General features: G+C 31.5%; 1 protein-coding gene across 1 annotated transcript in view; it reads right to left on the bottom strand.

The window, feature by feature from the left end:
- The window catches only part of LOC121116655 (1-phosphatidylinositol 4,5-bisphosphate phosphodiesterase-like), a 154146-nt gene that overhangs the window by 107345 nt on the left and 21495 nt on the right, over positions 1-25306 (bottom strand). The window contains 3 exon segments of the mRNA XM_040710924.2: positions 8339-8439; positions 10491-10626; positions 18597-18676. Of these exon segments, the coding sequence (XP_040566858.1) occupies positions 8339-8439; positions 10491-10626; positions 18597-18676 (317 nt within the window).

The following is a 25306-nucleotide window of genomic DNA, read 5'->3' as shown; positions in this document are numbered from 1 at the left end:
ATATTAAGCAGAACATACTGTGGGAAATGTCTTCATTATTGACAACACTCCTTTTCTTTTAATAATATTTAATTTCGTCAATCATATCTTACTGGGGTTGGAAGATATATAAAAAAAAGAAGACAAAACTTTCGAAAAACACATCAATTTCCAAAACTTTAAGGGCGTCGGGCGACCTCAAAAACTCTTTCAAAATTTGTCAGTCATCGATTTTGATCCAAATGCATATTTTAAGCCCATGAGAGCTCAACATGTCCAAAAAAGTAGTTACAAAAAAACTGTTCTATGCTGTTTTTCATATGGAAACTTATGGAAATGTTTATTAGAATTAATATATATCTTAAATGTTGTCTTACAGACACCGTATCTGACTACAATGAAATTGTTTGAAGATTATTTGTAGCGTAATTTATTATGGAAAAGGGATACTCTGCTGTCGTTTTCTGAACAGCATATGTTATTAACACCACTGAGTATTGTTTGGATTCTAAATGATTCTAATTCTAAATCAATATTTTCATCTCCATTCTTTTTCAGGCCTATTTTATTCATGAACAAGAAACAAATACACTACTTCCATCTTTATGAATTTGGTGTGTTTGGTAATTTAAAGTCTTTGATGTATACTTTACAAGCGTTAAACTGACTTGTGTATATTTATTTGATGGTAAAATAGCTTGATTTTGTAAGTAATAGGCATGTTCGACAGATGTAAAAAAATATTTTGTTAATATACCACTTCCCCATGAAAAGTCACAAAGAGTGATAATTGGATTATCTTCATATTTTAACAAACTACAATACTAATTAAATAAATATCAAATTATAAATTTAATAAGGTTACATATACCAATATACAATACTAGATGTAGTCCTCAGCATTTCCCGGATAAGTTAAGCGTCAACAAAAAGAGAATTTTTGCTTTAATATATACTCTACAAGAAATCTTAAGTGTTACTCTCTGTTTTCAACGTGCACATTCATACGTAACGACTCAATACTTATATTAATTCATATGTGTTCTGTCCTCAAGAATGAACAAAAAAACAGTAAGAGTTTGAGAAAACAAATAATAATATGATAGGATTACTGATGAATATTTTGGCCTCTCGATCACTCACCAACAAAAACAAACGAACCAGTGATCCTCGAATGGTAAACATAAAACGCCTTCGGGAGTTAATTCATTTTTGCACACCAGCGTTTATATATTATTCACATCTTAATATATACTTCAAATATAGATAAATCTATTATATACCAAGTGATCCATTAAAATCTGAACACTTTGAATTTTAAACTTCATTCAGATATAATTTATGATTAACAATTGAAATTCAAGGAAATGTATACAACATAGATATTGTCTCAGCTCTCGTAATAATTAATGTAGAGAGCTTAGCGACAATGATGGATTCCAGGCAGAAGGCCTGTCAACCCCTTTACATGAAATCCTCTGTCAACACTTTAGGGCACTGGTCAGGGAGATGAAAAGAAAGTATCCGGTTTTGGTTAATGTCTTTGGTGTGGTTTCAAGTAAGGGCAACACTATGCCACATCACATCTTCGAAGTCGGCTTGAAAGTCAATACCAAAGTGTACCAGGACGTGCTGAAGAGTGTCGTGATCCTGTTGCGCAATCCGGTGAGCGCTGGCAGACTCTAGATATGGAAGCAGGACTTGGCACCAGCCCACAAATTCAAAGAGAGCCAGGCTTGGCTTAGGAAGGAGTGCAAGGATTTGTTAACCTTATCTCACAACCCCTTCTTCCCCCAAATGAATCCCTTGGACTACTTTTTGTTGTCATTATTCGAGAATATACCAATATGAACTCCCACAACACCAAAGCCAGTCTGATTCTCCAAGCTCCCACCATTGCTTGAGCAAGAGGGGCATACTCCCGATTCCAGACCCGTATCGAGGTAGTGTTTGTGACAGAAGGCTCCTACATTGAATTGATGTCAGTTTTGTTATTTAATGAAGTTACCTGAATTGATTTTTTCTATAAAAGCTTAAAAATAGAGCTCTAGTGTTTTTTTTTTAGTGCAACTATTTTATCTTGCCCGCTGTATCGTAAAAAATGTTGCATTAAAAACGCTCAAAAATCTGATACTACAAAGGTAATTGCAAATTCGGGATTAGTGCATAATATAAATAACACTGAGTTCATTTATTCAATGTCCACATGAAATTATAAACCTGCATTAGATTGTGCTATTAAGGCTGTAAATTTTATAACTCATTTTAATTGTATAATTACCTATGATGTATGTATCACGAATTTGCAATTCCTTTTTTTGTAAGTAGGGATCGAGCATTTTTAACTGTTTGTACACATCTACGAGTATTATGAAGAAAATAATGGAGTGACGTAGCTCAATGGACGCCACACTCGCACACTATTTGCAATGACATGATTAAATTACGAAATAACTGATTTTTATGGAATCAAGAAATACAACTTTAGACCAATTTGTTTAAATATTATATTTAGCTACTTTTTAATTCAATATTTTGTCCTTCACAAACAATAAAGGCCGTGTTAATATTGAATTTTGATGACAACGCAAAACTAATTCAAATTTTAATGAGAGATGAGGCAGTCATTCTTTTCGGGGAAGCCCCAAACTCAAAAGTCCAGGTGGCCCACATGGAGGTAGACGAGAAGTCAGTCATATTGTTGCTGGATAAGTTTGGGTTATTCTCGGCTGTATGGAGCTGTAATGTTCTTGTTAATGCTGTAGACAGTCCCGATAGACATGTTAATGGCTGCTGCAGCCTTCTTCGCTAACGACACTAGCGTGGATTAATTCGTATACGTTTGGCCTTTTTTGTTGATGCTCCGACATTTTCGCAAAATTGAATAAAAACAAAACTTGTTAATTTTTTTCATCTGTCGCTTGGTTGCGTAATGAAATGTTACTGCAAGTTTTGGCTCCCCACTCTGTACATACGTACATGAGATTGTTACTGTGTCGCGTCTATTTCGTCAAACAGGCCATTCGTTTTATATGAAACATTGTAAATGTGTGCATCTGTTTTGACAGCTTAAGAAATGATTATATAAAAATATTTTTTGTTATTATACTTTAAAAAGAACATTAAAAAACTTGTGAAATTTGACATAAGGAAATGTCCATGAAGGTAACGGTGTATAATTTAAAATTATTTTTATATTCCCCCAGTTTTTTTCTATTATGTTGGAAAACAGTGGCGTTATGTTGTTATATGTTTTTTATAAATAAATAAACAACTTGTCAAATATGACATTAAAAAAAAGAAAGAAAGAAGAAATGAAAATATATTCTCTTTTTTGTGTATGCAAAGTACACTTCTTTTAAACTCTGCAACCTGACCACCAACTTTTTATTTAACTTTATTAAGATGAGTATACAAATTTTATTACATATATTGTTTTTAAAATTATATGTTTTTGATGCTTTTTTAGTAGAAAATAAAACAAAATCATATTAACCTTAATTAAGTACTATTTTCCTGCATACTTATACTATATTTAATTCATGTTTGGAATTTTGTATTGCCATACACCTTTTAATTAACATTATTTCATGTTCCATGATTTAATTTCTAGGTACATAGTATAAGTTTGACAGCCTACTTTTTCTTTCCATCTCAAAAATAGGAGAGAGTGTTAGGTAAAATTTCATTATTATAACCTTTTTTTACCAAGGAAATAACTGTACTAAGTTAGGTGAAGCGACGTGTTGCGAAGCAAAGAGCATATACCTGTTGGTCCATGGAAATCTGAACACTTACAAATTCCATAATTCATGAAGGTTAAGTGATTGAGATTAATTCATATTTCGATATATTAAAGCATAAATATTTAGTTTTAGCTTATGCACATGTCGAAAAAATAGCACTTGAACGTGATCAATGAATTTCCATCCGCGCACTCCAAGTAGTTGAGTGTCTCCAGGACCACCGTCTGCGTCGACAGCAAGTCCAAACATTGGAGAGGAAGAAGGGATCTGTTGTAAATGTCAAACGGAGTATCTAAAGAAAACAGCTAAGGCCAATCCCCTCAAGTCCATGAGGGCCCTTGCAAGAGATCTCGGGGCTTCTCTCCAGACAGCTATAAAAAAATGGGTTGGAAGAGTCTTGTTAGGGTGGACAGATCACTTTTGACACCAGCAATGTCAGAAACCCCTCTCCTCTTTGGTATGAGTCTTTTGACTTCTTTTAAACTCTTTTTTTTACCCTTTTGAAGGAAGTTGTGAGTTTGTCTTTTATGGACTATCAGGAGGAGTGACAAAGGAATGAGGCCGGTGAAAAAAAAGAATGGAAGAACTACTTACTCTATTATCTACTATGAATCATAAGGGTAAAATTATTTCAGGAATACCCTTATAAAGGAGTTGAAGTATGCAAATCTGGTTCTTTCAGTCACTTCGGACATTGTTACTCTTGAAAATTGACCAACTTGTATAATGTGCTTTTCATAATGATCTCCTCTGGCCTCATCATTCCTCTGTATCGGATCGGACTCCCCTCACCTTGCCATAAATCATAAAAAACAAAATCTCTAAATCATGAAGGAGTCAATTTCATGGGATTAGGGCGTATCGAACAATCAATTACATTTTATGTCTTATAAAGTCGAGCCCGAAACAGGGATTTATATCCCTCAATTTGTGTTATCTGTTCTCATTGGGCTTAAGGGATTTTTAAATATATATATTCTGATAAAATCTAAAACCCTTGGATCCTCTGAAGTATATCGGAAGACAGAAAGTGACGATGTTAATAAAACGACAATGCTCAGTGGACAACACACACTGCAGAAGTTATTCTATTGAACTCAATTTGTGTAGGTTCGTGTCACAGTTGAATAAAACCCTTTATCCCTCACAACTTATTTCAAAACTTGTCACAGTTAGGGTTGAACCTGCAACTCTAGGGTGATAACTCAAAAATTAGAAAATTCTAAGGGCCGTTTTCACTATTTCATACTTTTATTTTGAAGCAAAAGTTGATAATTCAACAATTTTCTAAATTTTTATTCAATATATCCCCCTCTATTCTGAATGATGGCTTCAATACGAGGGCAAACAGCAGCACAGCTTCCCTTGATGGAGTCCAAGGACAAGTTGTCCACTTCTCCGTGAACACGGCATTCAGAGCATCGGCATTTAGGCGAAAGTCTTGTTTGTTTTGCCTCCAAAATGAACCAAACATAGAAGCCCAGGATCTCACGTCAGGTGAGGATGAATGCAAAAAGTCTGCCGGCAAGAAGGCAGCCGTGTTCTACACTTTCTCCAACGTGTGTGGTGGCACAGTCTTTGGGAAACACAAAGTTGTCCCTCGGAAACGTGCTCTTCAACCAAGGCAAAACATGGTACCTAATACCTCGTAGTAGACGTCCGTCTTGATTATCTTGTTGGCCTTGAAGGAGTAGGAAGGTATCTTACTCCTGTCAGACGCCACGACGGCGTAGAAATGAGCTGAGTTGATTTTTTGTTAATGAAGGTTTCCTCGACATGAGTTTTTCATTCAACTAAGAAGCAATCATTTCTCCTTTTCAGAACAGTGTCCGCTGTAAACATTTTCTTTTCTGAGATGGACTTGTCTGCGTAGGACATCGCACAACCTCGGCTGTTTTGCTAAGAAATTTTTGATTTTGTAAAAACAAAACCAACATGAAATAGTAGCTTTTTCTTAGTTCTTTGAATGGTGTCAAGGACAAAATTGTCCGAATTTTAGAAAAGCCTCAAAGATAATTCTAATTTTTGAGTCCTCACCATATAGTTATAATTCATAGCCACTATTTAAGAAATGACTCTCATCTCACTAAAAATAAAATTTCTTAATATAATATTGTGATACTTTTTTTCCATAGGAATTAATTTACTTCCTACACACATAATGAAATACATCTTATTCACCATTTTGTCTTAAAAAGTAAAGTATACTTGAGATGTGCTCAACAAAAACAGTTCCCCTCTTTTATTAGTTAATGTAAAAAACCACTAACTTGATGAAAATATGTAAAGGGCAAAAAACAGAAGAAGTGTAATATTTAAATTCATCTGAATCAACATATATTCTGAGTTCAGTTTAAGCCCTTTATAACTAAAAATAATAAGATAACAACATTTCATCATTATCTTTTCCTTGGGTTATACAAGACGCCTCACAATTGTCGATTTTGCCTTATAAATTCGGTTTTTCAATTTTTCATCTATGGAACAAAATTGGCCAAGAATTGCCTAAAACTATGCAGATAGTGCTTTCATGATGTCTTCTAGATGAAATTTTGAAAAAGTGGATAAACCTGTACAAAAATTATAGACGTTTTGTGTGTGAGGAAGATACAGATTCTTAGCCTCATACGCGATACTGGCTTTCAAAGTCTTCATATTATTGGCAAAGGCCTACTCCTGTTCCTCCTTCTGGACTTCCAAGGGGTTAATTTCTTGAGAGCTGGGACCAGGTCTCGAGGTGTCATGAAAGTTGGGACATTGGGTTGGAGCCTATCTTGGACAATCATCAATGATAGCTAGTGGTGAAAATCCGGTGTATTTTTTTAGCTTATCTGGTTTATTTTTGAATTGGTAATCTGAAGAAAGATTTTTTTACCCTCAGATGTTGTTGAGGATTTAAGTCCAGAGTAGTGAACTTCATTTTCTAATACATTCAATTATATTCCAAACTTGATTGAACATTCATGTGTACTCATAAAAGAAGGAATGTAACTCTGAGTATTTGTTGCAGATATATAATTGTAGGTCCTTATTGGACTCGGAGTAAAATTGAGGATCGACATTGGAGTAATTCTTCCGGATGTCCTTGTTCATTTCCTTCTCTCCCTCCTACATTGTCACAGCTGATTGAAGCGGATCGAATAAAAACGTATGACAGCTAAAATGCTCTCCTTCAAAAAATTCTTCAAATTGTGAGATTAACATGTTGATTTTTGGTTTTTTTTTTACTTGCCCAAAATAACACTATTTTCATTGTTAATGATAGCCTTGGTGCTGTTTCTTGCTCGAGCGAATTCAGCAATAGTCTCACTTTGCATCACTTTCATTCTGTCTGATATTTACAAATTTGAAACTAATGGTTGCTGAGACTCTTAACATTTGATTAAGTCGACCGCTCTGCGCTCGTTATTTATTCTGATGAAGTCATACTTTGTCTAGAAGTATCTGTTAGACTCGATCTTATTGCACTTTGCAACAAGATGCAATAATGCAATAAGAGCCATATTTTCATATTTTTTATTAAAAATATAGAATAAAAATGTCGTTTAAGGTAACTCATGTATTTACACTGTCTTCTGCATGGTTTTTGTTTAGATAATAATAGAGGGGGAGGGGATATCAATAATAAGTTATATTTTAGCCCTACTTTTCGGATGCAAGAACACATTTTAAACACTCTTGAACAAATAGTTTTTAATTCCAGGCCAAAAACCCTCCAATACCTGGAAAATTACTTCTAAGTACTTTTTTTGGCTACAATTTGTTTTTATCAAAATGAAAAATAAGGATTATATTTTTATATATCAGTTGACGACATTACTTTAAAATTGAAACTTCTGAATCCCTTTACAAATAGAGAATGTGGTTAAAAATAGCTATAGAGGTCAAAAAACGCTTATTGAAGACTAAAACTTTACAAACATAACTGTTTCATTAAAATAAATCAAAAGATCGAATTAACAGGGCACTCAAAGAATTTGACACACTAAACCCCACTCTCAAATAAAAAAGAAGTTGACTTATTTTGTGACCTTTAACTTTTTAAATGACCTTGAAACTGTACTTTATAAGCTTAAAATATTATATAATTATTGCTCTAAGGATATCAAGGCTTTAAAGATGACGATATTTCCTAATTTTTGGTCAGAAATTAAGAATTATCTTTTTTAGAGTGCTTAAAATATTCTAATTGTCATTTGAAGTTTAATCAATTTATAGACATGGAAGGACCAATTCCAAACGATTGTGTACTCTTTTAAATGTGTCACTACACCTATAGCACTTTAGTATCTGTATACAAAGCAACACCATTAAATACATTACTCATAATAACTCAAAAACAACCCCATTGGTTCTTAAAACGAAAACATTGGATTACTACATAAATAAATATATATAGTACATACAATTTTGTCAAAACAAGGAAGCAATTTTTGAACAAAAGAAAATTGCTTCTATTGTTACATATTTGTATATAAATGGGTCGGCTTTACATATATATTATAGTAATTTCTTAAAGCCTAACAATACGTAGATATTTCCATTTATTTATATTCAGACATAAATAGAAATATATTGGACTTATAAAATATATATACAATAATATAACTTACATGGAATCGAATAATTTATCAATATCCGTTCGTGGACAAATAGTTTTGTAAATTGTCAAAAACTTTTCAAATGTTAATTCATCTTGACTCATGGAATCATTCTGTAATGATAATAATAATTACTTTTATTAAACACAAACACGAAAAACTAATTAGTTGATGCTATAAAAAGGTTTTGTAATATATATTTTAATTTGAAGGGAAATAGGGTTCTTAGCCTTTTCTTGATACTTTCTCCTTCCCTCCCCCCCTAGAGGCCCTTAAGGTCTTTTATAAAAGGGTTTCCTTTTTTGTTATTATTCTTGTTCTTAAACTAAGGCAAATATAAATATATATATTCAAGAGAAACAAAGAATGGACTACATCTATATAACATCCCGAAATCTTTCATATGATAAAAAATATGAAATGTATCGATTTATTTGGTTGTTATGAGGCTCTATGATGATGCATTGGGTATAAAAAATTATAATTTTTTGTTGTTGTGAAAATGTCGATTTCTTTTTTTCATTCTTGCAGAGTAATAAATCAAAAGGAAAGCTTCAATTTACATAAAAATACTATATTAAATATTCTAAACATGCGTCTGTGTGTTTATATGAAAGCTTGAATTTCTCGCCTTTTTTCCCCTCCCAATTCAACACCGTCACATCCCTAAATTGTAAATAAACACATATTGTTTGTAACAACGAAATCCGGCACTTTGGATTGTCAGACTTTCACGCCCCATATGCTAACAAATGGTGCAATGATTTTTTTTTGCTGTGAAATATACATACAAACGTTTTCTTATAGTAGTCACCGACAAAATATTTCAAACCAATTGTATATACAGAGGCAGAACGCAGATGCTCTGTTGTGATGTTTTTAGTGTTGAAACAATCTTAATGCTGAGACAAGGATTGTTAGGAGAAGGGTTGCATAATTGAGGAAGGCCCTAGGGTAAAAAGATTGCCTACACGAGCACTGCTACAACTGGGAGTCCAAGGATATTTAACCTGGTCACGACCTGAATCCAATGGATTATTTTATAGAGTGATACCTTGAGTAAAAGGTCGACATATGTCCTTACAACACCAAAAACTCCTTGATCGATTCCCTCTTTCACGAATGCAATAACTAAGATCGGGTTCTAGTTTTTAGAGCTTGTCCCTGGTTCAGAATCCAAATTGAGGACGTTATTGAGATCAGCAGATGCAACTTTGATGGAAATATATTCTTAATAGTTATATCTGCTGCTCAGCTTTTATTCTATGAATAAATGTTGAAAAATGACTTTTTTTTTTGAAGTAAATAGGGGATGGTCCATTAAAATTTGAACACTTATTTAATCAATAAGGAATGAAATTTGAGTGATTGAAATTAATTCATATTCTTATATTAAAGCATAAACAATTAATACAAAAAATAAAACCTGAGCTCTCTTGCTCAAGTCAAGAAAATGACACCTGAACGTGATGGAATAATTTCCACTCGCGCAATCCATGCGGCTGGGCGTCTCACGAACCACTGTTTTCGGCTTCAGTATGTCCAAAACGTTGGATAGGAAAGATGAATATATATATAAAAGCCAAATTAGACACAAAGGAGTTAAATAAAACAGAAAAGTGTTTTGGGTGTATGTTGAAGGAAGGCCTATCATCCAAACAGCGAGGCCTTCAAAACATGCTGCACTAGAACACCATGAAAGAGGACTACATAGCCTTCTGCCACCACCTGGAAGTCATCATTGCCACCAAGGACGGCTACATTAATGATCAAGAGAGCTCAGATACACATTTATTTAAATTTGTTGAAGTTCTATTGTTATTTAATAAATTATATACAGTTTTCAAATTTTAATGGACCACTGGGTAGATCAAAAGCGCCGGACATGAATGTTATACCCTATATGTAAATGATAAACATTTTCTTCTTTAATATGTGAAAATCACTTCTCTCTTTTTTCCCCACTCAATTTTTTGTCTAAGGAATAAAATAAGTTAATTTTAAGAAATGCTGTTTCTTTTGTTCTGTTCCATTTTTTCCCCTTCTTCTCTGTTTCTTCAAACAAACATCTACTACACTAATATGAACATTACACTTAATAAAACAGCAGCACAAGAGGGGGTAGTGAGTGGTGTTAATCATAGTAGGTGGTATTCTTACTTACTTTCTCTGAAGGTAATCCCAGCTCTGAAAGTGTTTGATACACCAATTTCTCCGTTTTTCCAGAAGCAAAAGTCTTGGCAATTTGTTTGACTGATACTTTGTTGTCAACCGTCGTAGAGAGTAGGAGACGAGTCCAACTATTTATATAAAAAAATAAGATTATAACTAACAAAATAATTATAAAAAAACATTTTAACCCCATGACACTCATTTAAATAATGCATATTCAGAATTTTTTAACATGCTAATTTTTTTTTTTTAAGTTATAGGAACAATAATAATTTTTTATTTATATTAAGCAGTCAAAAATTGAAGATTTTAAGTGTTCGACATCGATTGTGTAGAAATATACAAAGTCATATAAACAATAAGTATTTTTCTGCAATTATGTTACAGGAAAGTCAGTGGAAGAAAAATTGTTCTCCTTTAAATGCGAGAAAGAATCATAGTCAAGTATGTTAAGGGTTGTGCAAAAACAATAATTTTAAGAAGGCTTGGGATTTAGATATTAGGGAGTTTAAATTTGCATGACAAGTCGTTGACTCTTCTCTTTGAACCCACGGAAGTATGGGAGAAGGTCAGATATCGGAAGAAATCTTTTTAACCAAATTAAAAAAGAAGTTGTAGTTTTTGAATATTTTTTTTTAGAATAGCAATGAATTTTTTAATGTTATTTCTGCAAAAAAAATTTTTTTTGCGAAGAGCTTTGGATTGTTTAATTTTTTTTTGCTAAAAAACTAATATTTCAAATTTATTTTTTGAAACTTTTAGTGAAAGATTATGTATTTTATAAATTTTTTCATAAAAATTTAATAATGACATTTATTTATAAAAAATGGGATATTTAAAATTTATTTTTCAAATTTTCATTTTAATATTTTTTTCCAAAAAAAACTCCAAGAACCAAGCCCCTCCAAAATATATTACTATGAACGCCCTTGATCAACTTCATAAGAATTTGTAAGTCTGTGAAAAAAATTGAAATAAACAATTCCCAGGACGATCTTTCTTTTTTATAGCTACAAACGTAAGAAGGGAAACTTATTTTTTTCTGTATAGGTTTCTTTTCAGATTAACTTTACATTGCTTTTCAATCAATAGGATTATATTTAATGTTCCCTTCCCCCCCCAAAAAAAAAAAAAAAAAATATATATATATATATATTAACACAAATAACCAAAAATAATTCATGGAAATGAACAAATTCGATTTGAACCAAACTTTTTGGATGCAAAATGATTTTATAATCACATTGAAAAAAAAAAAAAAAAAAAAAAAACTACAGGCAAATCCCTCCCCCACTACTCTAAAAATTACTTTTTCAACAATTAATTTGTATTTCTTTAATATTTGTTCAATGTAGTAAGGAGAAAGTAGCGAATGTTGGGATCATTAAAGCTTTTTTTTGCTTAGAGCAACAGCAAAAGTTTATAGAATACAGTTTTAAAGCTACAAAAAGATCAAATTTTTATTTCACCGCGTGTACTAGGGTTTCCAGTTTTTAGTGTGACCTGTTAATTAGATCTTTTGTTGTATTATAACAGGAAAATTTTGTTTTTAAAATTTCAATTTTCAAAGGGTGTTTTTTTTTATTACTTCTACAGTCTTTTTTAAAGTTATGTTGTGTAATTTCAAAAGTTTCATTAGGGATAATTTTCTCTAGTGATATATAAGAATATAATCCTTATTTTTTATTTTGAAGAAAACAAACTGTAACCCAGTGAAATACTTGAGATACTCAAACGATTCAAACTTCCAAAGTTCAGCAACATAACTTCAAAATTGAGACTTTTGACCTTACAAAGATAGAATGTTGTTTAAAAAAAAGTCAAAATTTTCAATAGAAGTAAAAAAACGCCTTTTGAAGACTGAAACTTTAAAAACATAATTTTTTCGTCTGTTTGGTAGGATTTTTTTCAGAGTGCTTAAAAATCATTTTGCATCCGTAAATTTGGGCTAAAATTGTATTTGATTTTGACACAAATAGGAGTTTTTCTTTGTTATCCAGATTTTACTGTATATGGAATTGGATCCGGAAAATATAAAAATATATTGTATAGTACAATTTATTTCAGAAAAATAATTCAGCAATTCACAATTCTTCTGTTCTTACATATAACCCATGGTCTGAAAAGTGGATAAATGGCACTTATAAATTCACCTCATTTTTAGTTGGTATCAACCTTCAAAAGACATTTGTCAAAATTTTATGAAAATCTGTTTTTTAATTTGTGAGTTATTGTGCTAAGTGATGCGCCACTTTTTCTATTTCCAAAACAATGTATACAGAAATAATTAGTGTTTTGATTTTACACTGCTTCTTGATTAAAAAAAACACCGTTCAAGTTAAGCAAATGGCTTGAAAGTGTTATGAGGACTTTGCTCCATAAAGCGAATAAGAAATAATAATTTTAAATGTGGCAATATGTTAGGGATCCATAATGAAGTCAATCACTCAAACCAACTATCTCTAGTTTCACTTAAGTCTTCTTGTCTTTGTCATCAGAAAAATATCTTATATAATATTCATATCTAGAAGTATTAATTATAATGTTAAGAGGTGTATAAATCACTAAGAATTATCAAACGATAAAAATTAGGTCAATGACACTGGGATAAAAAGGAAAACTAGCACGTCCAGAGATCTGATAAAGAATTATCAGTCAACTCTCTATAAATGTTGTGTATTAGTATTTATTTGCCCTCGATGAAGAGAAAGTTGAGGATGACGATTGCCTGAGAGATGTAATCATGGAGCTCTTAGCTAATGTGCTCTAATGCGTATATTATGAACTTTGCTTTAGACATGAACCACTCAATCTTCCACCTATCCTTATATCATGAGTATGTTACAATGAGCTTATCCAAGGGACTCAGTCTGACCTCAAACTTAATTCAGATTTTTTCCTCCACCATTTTAAGGACTGGGGTAATTTTTTCACATTCGTAAAATATATGGAACGAGGTCTCCAACTCCTTATAGCAAAAATAGTAATTTCACCCTATAGAATCTCCCCTTCAATTGTTCATAAAATATAGAACGTTCCTAATCTATACCTTCACCGTTTTTGACAGGTATGAGTGAATGAATTCTTCAAAATAATTTTTGATCCACTTGTACATGCCATCACTAATACCAAGCCGTTCGAACCTTCGCCCTGGGACAGATGAAGTGTCTTTCTCTTCACGACCAATACTAACATTCGATGCTTGTTTTATCATTTAGTTTGGAAAGATTTCTATGGCAATGAAAGTGAGTATCTGAGGACCAAGATCATAACTTTATCTCATGCATAGAACACCTGCCGTGACCTATGTTATAAAAAGATATTATTTAATACGAACCTCCCGTCTGATACATATTGGCATGAAGAAGTAATCCTGAGTTACTGAGGAACTCACTCCAACTTCGTTTGAGCCTAGTAAAGGGAGGACATTCTCAATGGTAGAGCTCCATACTGAGCACATCTAACCTGGCCTTAATGAGCAACTCTTTTTCCGTGTTGGCCACTGCCTCGAGAATATAAGGAATCAATATTGTCATATACGCGTTTATTGGAATTACTTCTCCAAGGCATAGTAATCGAATAGGTTCAGATATGGCGAGCTAAGAGGCCACATATCCATTCCCTTTTCTTTTATGAAGTCTGGAGTCCATTTCTTTTTGGGCTCTCAGACCAACCATAAGCCTTCCTTGTTGTGAATACCAATACATCAGACTACTTCAAAGCCTTGGCAACATCGTAAAAAGCTGATTTGGTCAACTCAATAATCTAATTGGGTGTTCATCCGATATGAAAGCAACGAATAATGACCATATAGTGTTCCTATAAGGAGGGCATCTCAAGGATTTTGTATTATTCTTTTATTGTTTTGTCAGCTGAATCCCATGAGTACACTTCCAAAAAAATATATATCAGGGTTTCCAAGATATTAAGGTCGAAACTGGTTTGTGATTTAAAATCCCCTACCTGTATTTCAAATTTGATATCTATGGCCTTATATGATTAGAAACAGAAAACATCCCAACATGCTACGAACTAACAAAGACTTTAAAAAAAAAAACATAATATATTTGTATTTTTGAATTTAAAAAAAAGAAGAAAGGAACACTTTTTTAAATCATAAAAATTAATTTTTATAATTATATACTTTTTTAAGTAATATACCTCTTTTGTCAGTCTATTTTTTTTAAGTATCAGATGGTGTTTATACCCTACAAGCTACAAATCATACATATATATGTATACAAAAAAACCTGTAAAATATATTTATATGAACATGTGTGTATATATATTTTTTTGTGTAGATATATTGTTCAAACAAGTCATAAGAAACATTCTTTTGGGAGAAGGATGTAGGTAGAATAAAATTACGTCAAGATACAGTTTGAAGACTCTTTAATTCAAAGTTTTAACTCAAAGTACCTGCGCAAATGTTGAAAGGAAGATAAATATTTAAATAATATTTTTGATATAACTACTTGCACATGCGTAATTCCTAAACTTTTCCATTTTGTTTCTGATGATTAAATAAATCTTAACGATGAGAATAAATGGGACACAAGCGGTTTTACTATTGTTGTTTTTAAACAAAGCAAAAGAGAGTGGTCCCACGATTCAATAATAAAAATCTCTAAATGATCATATTATTTTAAAACAAAATGTAGGTAAATTACTCAAATACAGGGTGATATTAGAATCATCTTCGAGGATATCTAGCTTCAGTTTTAATAGGCCGACAGTTTTGTACTTGACGCCACTCAAAAGAGCTAACAAATAGCTACAATTTGATATTTGTTTTGGTATTGTGCAATCAAAAACGTCCAAGCAAAACGGCAAAGGTTATGCAATCTCCTCTTGCACAAGATTTACTCCGACAAAAAGATCTTCACAGTGGATACTGTTCTGAACAAGGAAAATGATCGCTCCTTGGCTTAATCAAGAGCTCAGGTCAAGAGAGCCTTCTGGACCAAACATCTAGCTCAGGTTATTGTCCTCTTCGTTGTGGATTCCGACGGTAACAAGATGCCTCCCTACTTCTTCAAGGCCTGCGAAAAAGTGAGCAGAGATATCCACTACAAAGTTCGCATGAACCAAGTCTTGGCATGGCTGAAGAGCACGTTCCTAGGACAAGTATGTGCTTATCCGACGTCCAAGAAGGTTCATGCCAGGAAATGGCCAGAAGACTTCTTGCCTTCGGCCTCAATCGGCATGAACCCTCTGGACTTTGCTTTTTTGGTGCGTCTTGGAGGGGAAGCCGAACAAGACTTCGCTCCCAAATGTTGATGCCCTGAAGGCTGTGATCACGGTGGAGTAGAATAACTTGTCCTCGGACTTCATTAAGGCCGGCTGTGCTTCAGTTTGTCCCTGTATTGAAGCCATCATACGGAATAGAAGGGAAATTGTTGAATAAAAATGATAGAATATTGATGAATTAGCAGCATTTGCTTCTAAAGTTTGTTCTAAAGATGCGACAATATAAAAATATGGAGAAGTGAAAAGGACCTTAATTTTTTTTATTCTTTGAGTCATCACCCTGTAGAAGGCACTGTGCCAATTTATGTTGCGTCCCCAAGTTACACACTGTCACACTACTTTGCAGATAATATGTTTGCTATTTAGTTTGCTAATACCTTCTTGGATTATTTCACCTACAAACTTCCATAACCCATTTCTTAAGAAAACATTAAGAGAAACATGCAATCCTGAGAAAGGTCCAATTTCCTCATGTTAATTTTATACTAATACATGGGCTTAAATAAATATTGGGTACCTCGGTATGAACGTAATATGTCTTATTTCAAATCAAAGCTTCCATTTTGTAAATAAAAGGTCTGAGCTTTTTTTGCTGGTTGTTTTTAGTGAGCTATATCTCACAATTAATACATTGCATAAAAAATAAGCTTAAACTTTGCTTAAAAGTGAAGCGTACATTAAAAAAGTTCACTTCTAGTTTTGTTTTTTTAAATCTAGCTGTGTGTTTCAGTGTTCCAGAATGGAAGTAAAAAAAAAGAAAATTCGATACATTCTTCAGTATTATTAAGACTAAGATGAAAAGGAGGAACAGGCGAGGGAAAAAAATTGTGCTGTTCATAGACCCAATACAATATCGAATGCATAAGTAAAGCCATGGTTCCAACAATTCCTTTCAGTTAATATGGAGGTCGAAGATGTTGATAAAATAATATAAATTGTGGATTTGGACTGGCATATGATCACTTATTCTACTGCCAGGAACTGAAAATTAGCCAGACTACTCTTTGGAACCATCTAAATCGTATAATCAATCTTTAAAAAAATTTTATATTAAACAATGAGTATGGGATTTCAACAAGATCAAAGAAAATATTTTTGCTAAAAATTTCCACGAAATATTCTATTTACACAAATTCTGGAGAATCAATTTGGATGAGGTTACGTGTATTATGTAAAATAATAACTGCATCATTAAAATTTTGAAGCTACCATAAAACACCTTAGTCCTTCCATTAAAAAAAGAAGAGTCCAAGAAATTAAATCTATAAACAAAGAAAAATAATCAAATGAGTTACTAAATCTCGATTACAAATTTGTTTTAAGATTGTTTAAAGATTGTTTTAGTGAAAAGTACGGGCGATAAAATATTCAAAGCGATAAAAATCAATTTATATATAGGCGCGTATAATATCCTAATTCTCCAACGGAAGGTTAGTGTGTCTTATTAATATACTTTAAGAACAAAAATGGTGTCCTATCTAGAGTTTGATCAAATTGATTCAATTTACAAATATATAAAAATCAATTGCAGTCCTATATTAAAGGGATAATTTCACCGTACGTTAGTGAACATCCTTTGAATAACGCAGTTATTGATTTAGATAAAAAATAAAACCCATAGATAAAACAAAGTGATATACAATTAAATGATTATAATAATTATCAAATTTACATTATACATCAGTTGTTTTAGGTATTTAATTCATTTTCTACTCTTAACTATCAATGCATACGGTAAAAATTATTCTACGAATATTACACTATACAACAAAAATGAAAATATTGGCAGGCGGAAACCAAATTGTTATTTTTATTTCAGCCAGAAAACACGGAAATGTCCAATAAAACTTCAACATTGACTGAAAAATCAATCAAAATTAACCTTTTTTGGAGGCATTTTTTAAACATTGATATATAAAGTCGATTCTAAAACTTCAGCTATGATATAAAGTACTTGAAGAAAAAATATAAAAGATAATAGCTTCTAAGTAAGATCCATCATTTTATCCGATTTTAGATGATGATATCTATTTTTTGTTAATTGTAATCAAATTTAAGTAATAAATAGTTCATTTTTCAAATGCTAAAATGTTTGTATCAATTTGTTATTTACTTTAAAATTCACCCATATGGTTCTTTCATGTCGAAATATGGCACTAAATCAAAGTTATACCCTTAAAAATTTATTTTAAGGAAATTTTTTTAAGGCCAAATTAGTCCACGTTGAAAGTTTTATTGGTCATTTTTGTGTTCTCCGGCTTAAATAACAATAATAAATGTGGTTTTTAGCCTGCAGGATAAAATGATGTTACATGGTGTTAATAAATTTTTATTTAAAGTAATCTTTATAACATGACCTTTGATGTTCAAGGAGATATAACTTGCAATTTGTATAGTATTTTCATTTTTGATGAAAATTTATTTGAAATATTCATTACTAGAAGACAACTGGGGATCAAATCATTACCCATCAGTTTTAAATGCTTGCTTGTACTCGTATTTTATAAAAGAATAGTTACAACATTATAATTTTGTAGGCATCGTTGTAAGGCTCACATTCAAGAAAATAAAAATGAAAGAAATATAAACGAAAAAAAAAAAAAAAAAAAAAAAAAAAAAAATATGAAACAGTTAACCCTCGATTAAAAATTGCTAAATAAACGAATATATCTTAAACAAAGCACTATCAAAAAATTTAAAAAAACGTGTGTAATGTTTTAGGAGCATACTGAAACGATACTGATAATAAAATTTTGATTGAAAGGAATTATAAGCCTTTAGATGGTTCTTGGAATGTAAAATATCCCAGTTCACTAACCTATCAGAAGTAAAGAAATATATACTTAACTGCTTTCGAATATTTGTAGTTGGACAAACGTTATTAATTTTTGTATTGTTGGTAAGTGAGCGAATTCCAGTGATCCATTTCTAAAAAATGAAAATATTAACATATAATTATGTACAATAAAATATTCTTTGAAAATCTAAATATGAAGAGTACATTTTTCGTAAGAAAAATATGTATTTTTGGCTTATTTTTTACTATAAACAAAAATAAGTAAAACAAGGCTTTTTGGCCTTGATAAGCCTTTGAGTCATCAGTATCACTACGATTATTGTATTATATATGTAAACTTACAGTAAATGTTTATTTTTCCACATATAAACATATAATGTGTACTTATAATTTAGTGTATTAATTCCCAATCATATAAAACAATTTTTTTATAAACTTATAATTGATTCTGGGAAAGAGACGGAATATTGTCATAACAAAAAGACCAAATAATAGCTTTCATAAGCTACAAAAATCATCAACTATAATTAAATAATATAATATTAATTATATGTATATAGAATCTATATGTGATTGTTTAATTAATAATTACACCAGTATATCAAATTTTAACATTTTTTTTGCTCTTGGATCGGGAGTGTGTTTCTGATTGTTTTTATCTCGAGTCAGATTAAATGAACATTATAACCCACATTTATTGTAATTTTGAAAACTATAAACTATTGAGAGTTACATTGTACAAGTTGGTCCGCACGACATATCTCGTTCTATCTCGAAATTGGAGACAACCAGTGCGAATAGGTGAAATTCAATTATTGTAAACTTTTAATAACTTTGTAAAACGATTAATATATTATTTGAGTAGGAGAATATGATTTCAACTTCTTAGTGATCCTCTAACAATTAATAGTATAGCGTCCTTTGTTACACTTAACAAAGTTATTTCCTTATGATGATGCAATAGTTAAATTTCAACTATCGGTAGTCTCTGTCTCCAATTTCGAAAATTTAGAAAGAGAACGTATAACGTACTGGCAGAATTAGAATAATATATAAACTTGATTTGATCTCCTCATTTTTTGGCATTTTTATAAATCGCAGAAAATGACTTGTTAAATACAAACAAAGGACAAAAAATGGACCTTTTTTTGAAAAACTAGTAAAATTTTCATTTGTTTGTCGTAAAATGAAAATAAACAACTTTATATATATTTTTTAAAAGAGTACATTAAAAAAATAATATTCAAAAAATTATTTAGGATTTCTTGCTTGATTTTTTGTATTTTTTTAAGGAATCAAGGTTTATTTATAGGTTATGAAATACTCCTCCATGTAAATAAGATAAAATTAGAAACTTTGTCTGTTACTAGTTATGTTTATGTTGCTTGAGGCAAAATCAATCAAAAACAATTAAAAAACAAAAATATTTTTTGACTAGTTTAATTTTTTTTTTTAACTATTCTGAATTAATGTTATTTATTTTTTTGTACAACTGATAGGTCTTAAATAATTTACCACATTTGTGTCACATGAGCGTACTGTGCAAAATTACTCATAGAAATGCTCTCCAGTTTATATTTAATAACAAATGACTCTTTGAGGTTACATACAATAGTTAATTATATCTGTTTTAAATACTTTATTCATGCAATATTACCAATACTCGAACATATTATCGAAGATCTCCTGAGTAATATTCATTGTTACTCCATCCCGCGTTGCTTTAATCATTAATATTAATTATTACTTTTAAACTTTTTTGCTTTTTAAACTGAGGAAATGGCCCATTTCTAACATATCATTCGAAGTGTAATATATTCCTCATTTTTTTATCACAATGATAAGAAGGCACACAACTTTATGTTTAAAAAAAGAGTACCTTTAAAAAAATTATATTTAACATTTATTGTGGCATGAAAAAATAATTTTGTACAAATATTTAATTATTAATGTTTATTGATAGTAAATCAAATGGCTCTCTCTCCAGAACACATAAGCAGAAATTTTGACATAAGGTCCCCCATTTAAAATGCTGGCTTCTTCCAACAATAGAAGTTATAGTTATATTTAAAAAAAATCCTATTTACAATAACAAATTTACATTTATTGCAAAAATTATCTTTCTAGAGATCTCTTTCCTTTTGGGTTTTAATTTGTGTAAATGAAAGGAGGCCCTTTCATCTGTTAATTGAGGAGAATAATTTACTCTTAGGTGCAGGGTTATGTAATTTAAACAAGTCAATAATATATTTTGTCAATTTCATAGTTTTCTTTTACTTCAAATGTACATACATTCCTTTATTTCATAGGCATATTTTGTGTAATTATAGTCTTTGTAGCGAGAGGTCCATTAAAATCTGAACACTTTGAAATATAAACTCCATCAAGATATAATTTATTAATTAACAAAATTAATACAATAAATAATGTCTGGGCTCTCTTTATCATTATGTAGCCGCGGCAATTATGGCATCCAGGCGGCAGAAGGGCTGGGACCCGCTGCATATGTAATTTCTGTCATATCGTATCAGTTCTGGGTGACTATCGGATGAGGGCCTCGGTGTTTGGATGACGGAGAGTGCAAGCCTTCCTTACAACATGCCAAAAGTTGTAGTCGAAGGGGTTGGGATCAGGCCTTCAGGCGGGCCAGAAGTGTCAAAAAAGAGTTCAGAAGAACTCAAAAGTATCTTTCCAATCGTCTTGCAAGGGAGGATATGTTTTTTTTCTTCATTCATGGGATCAAAAGTGGCCTCTCCACCCTCAAAAGGTTCTTTCTTTACACTTTTTTTTATAGCTCTCTGGAAAATCTGGTGTGGAACTCCAACATCTCTTGCATGGTACCTCATGGATTCGAGTGTATTGCCCTGGGTTGTTTTCTTTAATTTCTATTGGTCCAGTTTGGCCTTTTTGACACATCTCCTCTTTTTCTGTGACATTTTGGACTTCCGACGACGTATACCGCGGTCCTGAAGATTACCAACTTTTTGGAGAGTGGGAATGGAAATGAATCACGTCCAAGTGTCATTTTCGGAACATGTACATCTGGTAAAGAGCTCATGTTTATTTTTAAATAATTGTTTATGGTTTAATATAGTGAAATATGAATAAATTTAAACCACCCAATCTTCTTTAATCATTGAATTAGTAAGTACTTAGATTTCATTGTACCACCCCGTATGGTCATTGTTTTCAAAATTTTGGGATTAGTAGAGACACAAATTAATTTTGACCAGATATGGTTCCTTGAAAATCGAATCTATCAATGTCTAATTTTGTGCTGATCACTTAATTCTCTGTTTTCAATAATAATATCACTAGACATGATAAATAATTGATATTGCACAAAACTCATGAATTGATGAACAAGCATTGCCCAATATGAATAAACAATCACGTGTAATAATATTATAATTGATAAAGGAGAATTAAATGATTTGCACTTTTTCCATTCGACCAGCGGTTTTGTTTGTTTCTATTTTTATTATCTTATTATTTAGTATAGTGCTGATAAGTACCATATCATTTTAAAAGAACTTTGCCATTTTTACCACTAAGTCTCTTTTTTCATTCGCGTAAATCGGAGCTGGAGTCGTCCTTCCATCTTCTCTTTTACTGCCCAGAAATACTTCCCCTTATCCGTATGGTAGAGTGTATGACTCTTGGAGCTTATAATGTGGTGCTTAGCCCTTCTGACTAGATGATTCCTACATCCCCCAAACATCACAAGGCTTTTACAATTAATCATATAGTTGCAAAAGTCCAAGTAATTATATACGCAGTGAAGGTTGGTGAATGAAGAATTCCATCATGTTGTGTCCCAAAAGATAGACGTACTAAAAAACTTGCCATTTTGTCCTGACATCGATCAGGCATATAACTTTAGACTGTCTTATTTTCAGGAGATATATATCTTTTTTTTCTAATTCGATTTTTTTTTGCTGGTGTAAACATAAATTAAAAGTTTGAAGGGTCTCAGGAGATTTTGAACGTATAAAATTGGATTTTCAGTTGAAATAGTAACATATTAGGAATGGCGCAAGAGACTTAAAAATGTACCATGTGTCAAAAATTGTACTTTCATACTTATTAGTTTTTGGTTTATCAGTAATAAATATTTTACAGCTTATTTAAAATCATTTAAGGGTTCCAAGAAGTGCTCAATGATGGGCGGTTTCCCTGTTTTATCAAATTATAATGACTTGTACCATTCAATGGAAATACTTTTTGATTCTCTCGAGAAGAAAATGCAGAGAAAGGGGAAAAATATTTGCTCAGAAAATGGAATAGTCTTATGTAGATATAGAATGGAAATTTTAAATCCAGAACACGTTTAAACTTCAATTCATTGTCAGTACCAATTGGTTCGTACCAAGCACAAGCTCAAGAACGCAAAAAACTCAATAAATACTGATGTTAGAGAGCTTAACCTCGTCTTCACATATTGTGTGTCATGCTAGAATTATAAATCGGCCCGGTTCGTCCAAATCGGGAAATTGGAATAAGATCTATTTCGGAAAAACCAACATTTTTAAGAATTTTATGCATTGGGCAAAGAAAATGTGGCCTTCTATCTTAGTGGATCTGAGTCCCATGGACTACTATGTGTAAAGCGTCTCGGAGAAAGAGCCCAATAAACGTGATCATAATACCATTGAGTCCTTATGTCCTTCCATTTTCGAGTCAGTGACCAATATGGACAAGGAGTTCCACATAAAGGCCTTCAGGTTCAGGGATAGGTTGCAGGCTGAGGATAAAGTTGGAGGTGATTGATTTGAGTGGTTGACTTCAATAAGGACCCCTACGGCCTACATGTAAGACCAAAATATTTGTCAATTGTTGAATTAATTTTTGGAAATAAAACGTAACATACATTATCCTCAATATTTCGGATTTAAAAGCCCCCTGTGTATATATATATTATCAAGAAAAAAATGACTTCTTTTTCCCATGTTATTGTTATTGAATGAAATAATTCAATGTCAATTACACACACGAATTAAGCATACATACTTTTTATATGTTAAAAGCTTGAATAGCATATAAATGTGTGTGTATATTGTATAAAATATGGCTAGTTTTTCTAATACACAAGGTAAATATTCTTTTTTCTGCTAATCCATTGACAAAAAACAAAACAAATTTTTTAAGAAAAGGGGAAAAAGTCATCTTTCAACAACATAAATAAAAAAGCATCTTGATTCTTTTGTCCGTTATACTTTACATCCACTTTTTTTCTTTTCAGATCCAAGAAAATATTATATACTGCCTCAGTAAAAAGAAATTCAATATATGCGGGACTAAGGTACGTACAAAAAATAAGTAAATTATAAGACTTTGATTATACAGAATTCAGCAACATAACCTCCTTCTTTCCGCAGTTTAATCAAACAAGTTTTATAAGTAAAAAAAAGAAGCTTTTTTTCGTTCATAATAATAATACATATTGAAAGTTTTTTTACACAATTTTAAAAATAAAATCAGATAGGTGACGTTTCCCATTTTCTAACAACTGAACTTTGTTACTTTAATATCGGGTATTTTATTTCGTTCTATTGTTTTTCTTTAAAAGAGTTGTCCGTGCGAGGTTATAGGAGTAAATGAAAAAGAACTATGACTTAAGAAAAAAAAGATGTAACAATAGATAGTATTGAGTTTTCATTATGGGTTTGAGTCCCCCAATATTTGGTTATTAGCTTATTTCTTACAAAAAGTCCTTCTCCAAAGTTGTTTGACTATGTAAGCTATTCAATTTACCTAATTCAAAACCTTCTTCAGGGAAGATGAATAAGATAAAGAAGAAAAAAAGTTCTTAAAGTATAATGCTTTTATTTGTTCTTTCTTATACCTTTCTGATTATTTCTATTTTTTAAGATATCTAATTAATGAAGAATAAGAAGCAGAGTCGATTTTCTTTGCTATTGTATGTACTTATATACTGCCCGTTAGTATTATGTCGTTTCTTTTTTATTCGACCCAGTTCAGTCTAAGGACTAATTATGTGAAGGTACACGTTAGATATTTTCCATTTGAAAATATATTTTACCCTATAATGAATGCAAAAATACATAATAAATGACTTCAAGTTGAAAAGGCCAATTTATCACCAATTATATGTGTATTTTTTTCTTATAGTACACGAAAGTTTCCAGGACAAAAATTCCTATAAACATCCTTGAATCGTTGAGGGGAATCAACTCAAAAATTACTTAAATACGCTATTATTTTTTTATTTTATAGAGCTATTCAATAGCGCATTAGACAACTTTAAAAAAAATGTTACCCGCATGATGATGTGACCTTCTGTAGCTTGAGAGTATAAAAAAGCGCCTTCTATGTGAGTAACGTACATCTATTTCTTATTTAGTAATATTATTGGATACATTCTATAAGTTGTTTCACACGTCATACTTTCTCTTTCTATCTCAAAATTTGAGAGAGCGACAGTTGATATTTGAAATTCAATTATTGCAACCTTTTAAAAAGAAGGAAATCCCATATCAATCTGATGAATATAATATTAGACTAATCTTGATTCAATCAATCACAATTGTTCGAATACGTAACCATGTCAGCAAATAGCCAATCATTGGAATTAGTACTGTATATTTCTGTTTATCTATGTTTATGGTAAATTTCTGTTTCAGGATTAAATGTATTTGATGACAAAGAAGTTCCTCTCCATGATGCGTCGTCCTAATACGTTTATCCTGTAATTATACTGTAATGGGGTTCATGGTCGGTGTAATACAAAGAAAATTCGT

The sequence above is a fragment of the Lepeophtheirus salmonis genome, chromosome 4 (genome assembly GCF_016086655.4).
Source record: "Lepeophtheirus salmonis chromosome 4, UVic_Lsal_1.4, whole genome shotgun sequence".
NCBI classification, from domain to species: domain Eukaryota; kingdom Metazoa; phylum Arthropoda; class Copepoda; order Siphonostomatoida; family Caligidae; genus Lepeophtheirus; species Lepeophtheirus salmonis.
Note: the sequence above shows the minus strand (reverse complement) of the source record. Positions and strands in the feature narration are given on the sequence as shown.